Below are 10,959 nucleotides of genomic sequence, written 5' to 3' on the forward strand. Positions count from 1 at the left end.
CATGGTTCGCATGTGTCTAATGATTCATAATTGAGAGACTCCAAGTCCATCAGCATGGAGCTTCTTCATGCGCTTGACACCAATGTGACCAAGACGGCAGTGCCACAAGTATGTGGGACTATCGTTATCAACCTTACATCTTTTGGTATTCACATTATGAATATGTGTAACATTACGTTCGAGATTCATCAAGAATAAACCATTGACCATCAGGGCATGACCATAAAACATATCTCTCATATAAATAGAACAACCATTATTCTCAAATTTAAATGAGTAGCCATCTCGTATTAAACGAGATCCACATACAATGTTCATGCTCAAAGCTGGCACTAAATAACAATTATTGAGGTTTAAAACTAATCCCGTAGGTAAATGTAGAGGTTGCGTGCCGATGGCGATCACATCGACTCTGGAACTATTCCGGAGCGCATCATCACCTCATCCTTCGCCAGTCTCTGCTTATTCCGCAGCTCCTGCTTTGAGTTACAAATATGAGCAACGGCACCGATATCAAATACCCAGGAGCTACTACGAGCACTGGTAAGGTACACATCAATTACATGTATATCACATATACCTTTAGTGTTGCCAGCCTTCTTGTCTGCTAAGTATTTGGGGCAGTTCCGCTTCCAGTGACCCTTCCCTTTGCAATAAAAGCACTCGGTCTCAGGCTTGGGTCCATTCTTTGACTTCTTCCCGGCAGCTGGCTTACCGGGCGCGGTAACTTCCTTGCTGTCCTTCTTGAAGTTCTTCTTACCCTTGCCTTTCTTGAACTTAGTGGTTTTATTCACCATCAACACTTGATGTTCCTTTTTGATTTCTACCTCCGCTGATTTCAACATTGAAAATACTTCAGGAATAGTTTTCACCATCCCCTGCATATTGTAGTTCATCACAAAGCTCTTGTAGCTCGGTGGGAGCGACTGAAGGATTCTGTCAATGACTGCCTCGTCCGGGTGGTTAATGTCCAGCTGGGATAGGCGGTTGTGCAACCCAGACATTTTGAGTATGTGCTCACTGACAGAACTATTTTCCTCCATTTTACAACTATATAACTTGTTGGAGACTTCATATCTCTCGACCCGGGCATGAGCTTGAAAAACCATTTTCAGCTCCTCGAACATCTCATATGCTCCGTGTTGCTCAAAACGCTTTTGGAGCCCCGGTTCTAAGCTGTAAAGCATGCTACACTGAACGAGGGAGTAATCATCAGCACGTGACTGCCAAGCGTTCATAACGTCTTGGTTCTCTAGGATGGGTGCTTCACCTAGCGGTCCTTCTAGGACATATGCTTTCTTGGCAGCTATGAGGATGATCCTTAGGTTCCGGACCCAGTCCGTATAGTTGCTGCCATCATCTTTCAGCTTGGCTTTCTCTAGGAATGCGTTGAAGTTCATGTTGACATGAGCGTTGGCCATTTGATCTACAAGACATTTTTGCAACGATTTTTAGACTAAGTTCATGATAATTAAGTTCATCTAATCAAATTATTTAATGAACTCCCACTCAGATTAGACATCGCTCTAGTCATCTAAGTGTTACATGATCCGAGTCGACTAGGCCGTGTCCGATCATCACATGAGACGGACTAGCCATCATCGGTGAACATCTCCATGTTGATCGTATCTTCCATACGACTCATGTTCGACCTTTCGGTCTTTGTGTTCCGAGGCCATGTCTGTACATGCTAGGCTCATCAAGTTAACCTAAGTGTTTTGCATGTGTAAATCTGTCTTACACCCATTGTATGTGAACGTTGGAATCTGTCACACCCGATCATCAGGTGGTGCTTCGAAACAACGAACTTTCGCAACGGTGCACAGTTAGGGGGAACACTTTCTTGAAATTATTATGAGGGATCATCTTATCGTTCTAAGTAAAAAAGATGCATAAACATGATAAACATCACATGCAATCAAATAATAGTGACATGATATGGCCAATATCATATAGCTCCTTTGAACTCCATCTTCGGGACGCCATGATCATCTTCGTAACCGACATGACACCATGATCTCCATCATCATGATCTCCATCATCATGATCTCCATCATCGTGTCTCCATGAAGTTGCTCGCCAACTATTACTTCTACATACTATGGCTAACGGTTTAGCAATAAAGTAAAGTAATTACATGGCGTTGAATCATTGACACGCAGGTCATACAATAATTAAGACAACTCCTATGGCTCCTGCCGGTTGTCATACTCATCGACATGCAAGTCGTGATTCCTATTACAAGAACCTGATCTCATACATCACATATATATCATTCATCACAACTTTTGGTCATATCACATCACAAAGCAATTGCTGCAAAAACAAGTTAGACGTCCTCTAATTGTTGTTGCATGTTTTGCGTGGCTGCAATAGGGTTCTAGCAAGAACGTTTTCTTACCTACGTGAAATCCACAACGTGATTTGTCAAATTCTATTTACCCTTCATAAGGACCCTTTTCATCGAATCCGCTCCAACTAAAGTGGGAGAGACAGAGACCCGCTAGCCACCTTATGCAACTAGTGCATGTCAGTCGGTGGAACCTGTCTCACGTAAGCGTACGTGTAAGGTCGGTCCGGTCCGCTTCATCCCATGATACCGCTGAAGCAAAATAAGACTAGTAGTGGCAAGAAATTTGACAACATCTACGCCCACAACAAATTTGTGTTCTACTCGTGCAAAGGGAACTACGCATAGACCTAGCTCATGATGCCACTGTTGGAGAATGTTGCAGAAAATAAAAAAATTCCTACGGTTTCACCAAGATCAATCTATGAGTTCATCTAGCAACGAGAGAGAGAGGAGTGCATCTACATACCCTTGTAGATCGAGCGGAAGCGTTCAAGAGAACGGGGTTGAGGGAATCGTACTCGTCGTGATCCAAATCACCGGAGATCCTAGCGCCGAACGGACAACACCTCCGCGTTCAACACACGTACGGTTGGGAAGACGTCTCCTCCTTCTTGATCCAGCAAGGGGGAAGGTGAGGTTGATGAAGATCCAGCACCACGACGGCGTGGTGGTGGATGCAGCAACGATCTCGGCAGGGCTTCGCCAAGCTTCTGCGAAAGGGAGAGGTGTAGCAAGGGGAGAGGGAGGCGCCAAGAGCATGGGTGCGGCTTCCCTCCCTCCTCCCTATTTATATAGGGACCCTAGGGGGGCGCCGGCCCTAGGAGATGGGATCTCCAAGGGGGGCGGCCAGGGGGTGGCTTGCCCCCAAGCCAGGTGGAGGCGCCCCCACCCCCAGGGTTTCCCAACCCTAGGCGCAGGGGGCCCAAGGAGGGGCGCACCAGCCCACCAGGGGCTGGTTCCCCTCCCACTTCAGCCCATGGGGCCCTCCGGGATAGGTGGCCCCACCTGATGGACCCCCGGGACCCTTCCGGTGGTCCCGATACAATACCGGTGACCCCTGAAACTTTCCCGATGGCCGAGACTTCACTTCCTATATATAATTCTTTACCTCCGGACCATTCCGGAACTCCTCGTGATGTCCGAGATCTCATTCGGGACTCCGAACAACTTTCGGGTTACTGCATACTCATATCTCTACAACCCTAGTGTCACCGAACCTTAAGCGTGTAGACCCTACGGGTTCGGGAGACACGTAGACATGACCGAGACGAATCTCCGATCAATAACCAACAGCGGGATCTGGATACCCATGTTGGCTCCCACATGCTCCTCGATGATCTCATCGAATGAACTATGATGTCGAGGATTCAATCAACCCCGTATACAATTCCCTTTGTCAATCGGTACGTTACTTGCCCGAGATTCGATCGTCGGTATCCCAATACCTCGTTCAATCTCGTTACCGGCAAGTCACTTTACTCGTACCGTAATGCTTGATCCCGTGACCAAACACTTGGTCACTTTGAGCTCATTATGATGATGCATTACCGAGTGGGCCCAGAGATACCTCTCCGTCATACGGTGTGACAAATCCCAGTCTCGATCCGTGTCAACCCAACAGACACTTTCAGAGATACCCATAGTATACCTTTATAGTCACCCAGTTACGTTGCGACGTTTGGTACACCCAAAGCACTCCTACGGTATCCGGGAGTTACACGATCTCATGGTCTAAGGAAAAGATACTTGACATTGGAAAAGCTCTAGCAAACGAACTACACGATCTTGTGCTATGCTTAGGATTGGGTCTTGTCCATCACATCATTCTCCTAATGATGTGATCCCGTTATCAACGATATCCAATGTTCATAATCAGGAAACCATGACTATCAGTTGATCAACGAGCTAGTCAACTAGAGGCTCACTAGGGACATGTTGTGGTCTGTGTATTCACACATGTATTACGATTTCCGGATAACACAATTATAGCATGAATAACAGAAATTATCATGAACAAGGAAATATAATAATAATCATTTATTATTGCCTCTAGGGCATATTTCCAACAGATAGAACTTCTGGTGAAATTCCAACTTCGGTCGCTTATAATTCCAAAATCTCGTATCATCACATAGCCTATACCATGTCATTGCATCTCCCTTCAAAGATAAACGGAAGACCTTCCTTTTGACAACATCATCGGGGATACTTGCAAGCTTAAATAATCCACAAACTTCATCCACAAAGATAAGGTGTAAGTCGGGATGCAAAGTTCCGTCTCCTGCAAAAGGATTAGCTAGCAGTTTTTCTATCATACCCGAAGGAATCTCAAAGTGAATATTTTCATAAGGTTCAGTAGGTTGAGGAGCATCTCTTTGCTCTTATGGTTGGGGTGAAGATACCCCAAACAAGCCCCTCAAAGGATTAGTTTCCATAGTGACAAGTAACAGAAAATTTCAGCACACTAAATAAATGTTTCCTTACCAAGTTTCACTCACCAAAAGTGATACACTCCCTGGCAACGGCGCCAGAGAAGAGTCTTGATGACCCACAAGTGTAGGGGATCTATCGTAGTCCTTTCGATAAGTAAGAGTATCGAACCCAACGAGGAGCAGCAGGAAATGATAAGCGGTTTTCTGTAAGGTTTTCTCTGCAAGCACTGAAATAGTAGGTGATAGATAGTTTTGTGATAAGACAAATAATAACGAGCAAAAAGTAAATAAAGTAAATAAAGTGCAGCAAGGTGGCCCAATCCTTTATGTAGCAAAGGATAAGCCTGGACAAATTCTAATAATGAGGAAGGAGCTCCCGAGGACACATTGGGAATTATCGTCAAGCTAGTTTTCATCACGTTCGTAAGATTCACGTTCGGTACTTTGATAATTTGATATGTGGGTGGACCGGCACTTGGGTACTTCCCTAACTTGGACAAGCATCCCACTTATGATTAACCCCTATTGCAAGCAATCCGCAACTACAAAAAGGAGTATTAAGGTAAACCTAACCACAACATTAAACATATGGACCCATATCAACCCCTAACGAAGCAACGCATAAACTAGGGTTTAAGCTTCTGTCACTCTAGCAACCCATCATCTACTTATTACTTCCCTATGCCTTCCTCTAGGCCCAAATAATGATGAAGTGTCATGTAGTCGACGTTCACATAACATCACTAGAGGAAAGATAACATACATCTCATCAAAATATCAAACGAATACCAAATTCACATGACTACTAATAGCAAGACTTCACCCATGTCCTCAGGAACAAACGTAACTACTCACAAAGCATATTCATGTTCATAATCAGAGGAGTAATAATATGCATAAAGTATCTGAACATATGATCTTCCACCAAGTAAACCAATTAGCATCAACTACAAGAAGTAATCAACACTACTAGCAACCCACATGTACCAATTTGTGGTTTTGATACAAGATTGGATACAAGAGATGAACTAGGGTTTTGAGAGGAGATGGTGCTGGTGAAGATGTTGATGGAGATTGACCCCCTCCTGATGAGAGGATCGTTGGTGATGACGTTGGTGATGATTTCCCCCTCCCGGAGGGAAGTGTCCCCGGCAGAACAGCTTCGCCAGAGCCCTAGATTGATTCCGCCAAGGTTCCGCCTCGTGGCGGCGGAGTTTCGTCCCGTAAGCTTTTGCCCACGATTTTTTCCAGGGTAAGAGTGATGATATAGCAGAAGATGGACGCCGGAGGCCCACCAGGGGCCCAGGAGATAGGGGGCCGCGCCCTACAGGGGGGGGGCGCCCCCCTATCTCCTGGACAGGGTGTGGCCCCCCTGGCCTATTTCTTTCGCTCATAAATTCTTAATAAATCCAAAAAGTTGTTTCGTGGAGTTTCAGGACTTTTGGAGTTGTGCAGAATATGTTTCCAACGTTTGCTCCTTTTCCAACCAGAATTCCAGCTGCTGGCATTCCCCCTTTTCATGATAAACCTTGTAAAATAAGAGAGAATAGCCATAAGTATTGAGATATAGTGTGTAATGACAATCCATAATGCAATAAATATTGATATAAAAACATGATGCAAAATGGACGTATCAACTTGTAACTCGGGCCTCAGTCCGTGGGCCGAGGGACCGGCCCATCGTACTCAGATATGTAGATGTTGCGTGTGTAGGTGTGAGGTAGGAAATGATTGTAGCAAATCGAGATCTTATCCCCTGAGCTTCTTCTTCTCCAAGCCTTCCTCTCTCTGTAATTCTCTTCAAAACCTTGAGATCTATGAACCACACCCTCGGCATGGCAGGGAATGCTATCTGTATCGTAGCAGGAAATATTCCATAGGTCGCACCTATGTCTCACCTGCCCAACTGTGACATGTTCCTTCCTTAAAAAAATGTGACGTGTACATGAGTGCACGTTAGGTGTAAATTGCGAACCAACTTGTGGTTGGATGGTTAGAGGGACTGTAGTATCACCAGCTTATCAGGGTTCAAGTCTTGATACTCGCATTTATTTCAGAATTTCCGGCGATGCGCATTCAATGGGAGGAGACGTTCCCGTCGATGACGAGATGCTTATGGTGACTTCATAAATTTCAAGATAATATGTTGGCTCAGTCTTTCGGAGGTGCTCATAGTGATAGGGTGTGCATGTGTGCGTTCATAGGAGTGAGTGTATGTGCGTGTATATGAACGCTTGCGTCTGTATTATGTTCAAAAAACGTTAGGTGTAAATTTTTCCTTTTCCTTTTATTGCCAGACAGCGCTCGCGCATGCGGTTAGTTGGGCTTGCCCAGTAAGCACTGATCATTCGTTCGCTCGTCGCTCGTCCATTGACGTTGACCATGTGATCACTAACCGTTTGGTCCATCGACCATTGACCTTTTAAAATTTTGAACAAAAATTATGAACTGTATTTCTTTTCAAATGTAAAATTTTCAAAAATTTGGAAATATCTTCACAATTTTAAAATATTATTAATTTGAATAAAATTGTTTTAATTTTCGAAAATAAAAAATGGACAACATCTGTCCTGGAAAAAACCAGGAAAACCGCCCCAAAACCAATTGGGGAAGACTAAAATTGGCTGGCCCAGTTAGTAGCTGGCGCTATAAGCGCTGAATAGGATCGGGAAATATTCCATAGGTCAACCCATGGGAAGCGCCTATGTCTCACCTGCCCAACTGTGACGTGTACATGAGTGCATGTTTGGTTTTTTCAAGCGTTTTTTTCCTTTCTCTTAACGTTAGTTGTAAAAAACTTCCTTTTTATTTTCTTACTTTTTTATATTCCAGAAAAATTAATTGTTTGCTTAATTTCTAAAATGTCCGCACCCTTTAAAAAATGTTCACAAGTTTGACAAATATGTCCTTGAAATGTTTTTAAGAAACTTTATACAATTAAAAGAAGGTTATCATAATTTAAAGATTTTTTTCCTACCATTCAAAATCATGAATTTTTTACGCATTTCAAAAATATGTTTGTGGCATTTTAAGAATATTGTACAATATAAAAATAATATGTAATTTTAAAAATGTTCATACCATTGAATATTCATGCCATTTTAAAAAAATGTTCTAAACACTTGACAAACAATTTGCACATTTTACAGAAAGCATGACATTTATTAAAATGTTCAAGTGTGTTAATGTTTTTCGCCATGTATTAATATAAATGTTCAACATGTAATCATAAAAATGGTCAACGTGTGTACAAAAAATGTTCGGTATGTACTTTGAAAAGTCAACAAAGTATTTAAGGAAAAAATTAAAAACTCAAAAGAAACTGAAATAAAACCGTTGCAAACCAGCAAAAGAACCAAGAGAAAAAAGTCCAAAGAAAACCAATAAAGATAACACAGAAAAACAAAAAACAACAACCTGGAAGGTTCTAAAACAGGTTTGTACCCTCCTGTAAGCCTTCCCAAAAGTGCTCTAATGTGTTGGCCTACTTAGACGAGCATGCACGGAGCACAAGAAGCAAGACGAGAATACATATCGCAGTAAACGAGATATATCCCTCGTGCAACCCATTTTTCTAAAAAAAGGAGGAAGACCCTCATGCAACCCATGAAGCAGATGAGGATATGTGTAGGAGAGTGATTCGTGGGCTCAATTCTCCACTCCATCAAATGCGAGGAATACTCCGTACTATAGCATATTTTGCGACTGAAACCCAAAAAAGGAAAAATAAACACTTCGAGTTGAATCAAATTTCTGTCAAAGATATATGCTAAATAATTGCAACTACTAAGTTCTTCCATGAACATGCATGCAGTACCTATCCATTCCCGGCAGAAAAAAGATAAATCCACTGTATTTCTTAAGTGGAATCAATCATTTAACCCATACTTTTAATGTAGTATCCCTTGCAAATGATTGGTTCTAGGACGAGAGATCGATACAGAGTTGGGAGAACAACACTCGCCAAAGGTAGGGGAGGGCAGAAAGCAAGAGGACACGGGGAATAAGTTCTTTGTCCATTCGGCTCATGCTTTTCGGAATAAGTTCTTTCTGGTTCTAGCCCACACGTACACCACACTTTAACTAACGCACACGACTCTGGCGGCACACTTATTCTCTTGCCCATGCGTGTCAACCTGGCGGCGCCACGCTTGCATATGATAATATCTGCGGTGGACACATCCGGCGGTGCCGTTACATATAATTGGCTAGGCAAACACACGGCGGCCTATATAAACACTCAACGAAACACAAAGGAAGAAGAAGTGCACGTACGCAAGCGTAGCTGACTAGCTAGCCCCCTGCCCCTCTCCTGTGCTGCACGCCATGGCGATGCTGAAGAAGAACACGAACTCCCTGATGTGCTGCGGCTTCGCGGCCGCTCTCATGGTGGTCATGGCTGCCACCCTCCTCGTCTTCTCATGCGATGCCCGCGAAGAGGTTAGTAGTACGTATTTGATTTGCACGGTCTCTCTGAGATCAGAAGATTTAGTACACAAATTGCTTTGCAGATGGATGATCTTGCTGCTTCTTTTGTGCCGGCGTCGTGCTACTCCAACTACTTCCCACACTGCACCGACCACCGGTGCAAGAAGTTCTGCGGCGGCGCCCGCGAGCCGCCGGTCCCCGGAGCCTTCTGCAACGACCGAAGCAACTGCTGCTGCCCCGTTAGTTGAGCTCCGTGGAAACGATTCAAGATGCCTATAAGCATAAATAATTTTTATGCTGAGAAATATATTTGGGGATGCTTTCATGGAACGTTGGCCAGGCTCGGCAAGAAGTTTTTTAATCTTTTGTAAGCCGGCTTTGGGTAAATTGTTTGTCTTTGACTGCTCATGGTGGGAATAACTTTTGCAGTAATATAAAGTCTAACTCGCAAATTTGCTTATGAGACAATGATTTAATGATTAGAGAGATAATTTGAGTAACATATCTAGTTATTCACATTATGAGTAACATCACATATAATAAGACAAAATGAGTCTACAAGCTAATATATAAAGTGTTGTATGGCATCACACATATATTACTTCCCATTATAGAGGTAGTACATAGACTAGTAAAATATGTATGTTACTAGTCCAAGTCTTCCCACTATAGAGGTAGTAATATAGACTAGTAACATATGTATATTACTAGTCCAAATTACTCCCCACTATGGGTAGTCTTCAAAAAAAATATGTGATTTATATTAATTAAGTACACCGGTACACCAATCCAGCACTAATGTCTCATCGTCGTGACCGCTTGGAATAAGTGGTTAGCTATCTTAAAAACAATCAGCAACTCAAAATGTCTCGTGGTCGTTGGGCACTTCTCGACTCCCGTCTAGACGGCCCACACCACCCCTTCTACACCACAGAGCATCTTAAAAGTACTTTGGAATCCTGCATATATGTGCGCTTTGTGTGAAAAAGAAATGTATAACCACGTAAAGTATCACGTTTCGGCCACATAACCCCTGACCGTCAAAATTACAATCTTAATTATCTCAACTTTTAAAAATCAAATAAATCACGCCCTAAAGTGGTTACCCACGGTGGTTTTGCTGATGTGCCGGCGAGCTCAGACATGAAAGAGCATTGCACTGCCACGTTGAACACTTCGTGTGCGCCCATGGTCGACCAAAAGACCAAAGGGGTCTTGGCATTGAAAATCTTGAAGTAAAGAACAAATGTCTTCTCAGCAAGTGGCTGTATAAGTTATCAGTTGAGACTGATGTCACGTGGGCTCAGATTCTCCGTAGTAAGTATCTGCAGTCCAAAACTTTGTCCCAGGTGATAGTGAGACCGACGGACTCGCCTGAAGGGGCTCATGAGAGTTAAATCAGCCTTTTTCAATAGGACAAAGTTTATAATCGGTAATGGCACCACCACGCATTTCTGGGAGGATACCTGGCTTGGAGAGACGCCATTGGCGCTTCAGTACCCGTCCCTGTATAGTATTGTTCAACGACGTGATGCTTATGTTGCAACGATACTTCAGACCACCCCTTTAATATTCAATTTAGGAGGACGCTTGCCGGCAATCGTTGGGAAGCGTGGCTTTATTTGGTGAGTAGACTGATGGAGGTTCAGCTATCTCAACAGCCCGATCAATTGCGCTGGAAGCTCACTAGGTTTGGAGAGTTCAGAGTTAAATCGATGTATCTCGATGTTATCAACTCTAGCGCCA

The 10,959-nt window shown here is 43.4% G+C and overlaps 1 protein-coding gene across 1 annotated transcript; it reads left to right on the forward strand.

Annotated features, from left to right (window-relative positions):
* The first annotated feature begins 9,005 nt into the window (after positions 1 to 9,005).
* On the forward strand, positions 9,006 to 9,673 carry LOC123064761 (uncharacterized). The gene is made up of 2 exons (XM_044488163.1): positions 9,006 to 9,225; positions 9,297 to 9,673. Exons 1-2 carry the CDS (start codon positions 9,112 to 9,114, stop codon positions 9,459 to 9,461), a joined length of 279 nt encoding a protein of 92 aa, XP_044344098.1. The 5' UTR covers positions 9,006 to 9,111; the 3' UTR covers positions 9,462 to 9,673.
* The last annotated feature ends 1,286 nt before the right edge of the window (positions 9,674 to 10,959 follow it).

The sequence above is a fragment of the Triticum aestivum genome, chromosome 3B (assembly GCF_018294505.1).
Source record: "Triticum aestivum cultivar Chinese Spring chromosome 3B, IWGSC CS RefSeq v2.1, whole genome shotgun sequence".
NCBI classification, from domain to species: Eukaryota; Viridiplantae; Streptophyta; class Magnoliopsida; order Poales; family Poaceae; genus Triticum; species Triticum aestivum.

Coding starts and splice junctions, on each gene's coding strand:
- LOC123064761 (XM_044488163.1), top strand. CDS start 9,112: ATGGCGATGCTGAAGAAGAACACGAACTCCCTGATGTGCTGCGGCTTC. Junction 9,226..9,296: donor CATGCGATGCCCGCGAAGAG/GTTAGTAGTACG, acceptor ATTGCTTTGCAG/ATGGATGATCTTGCTGCTTC.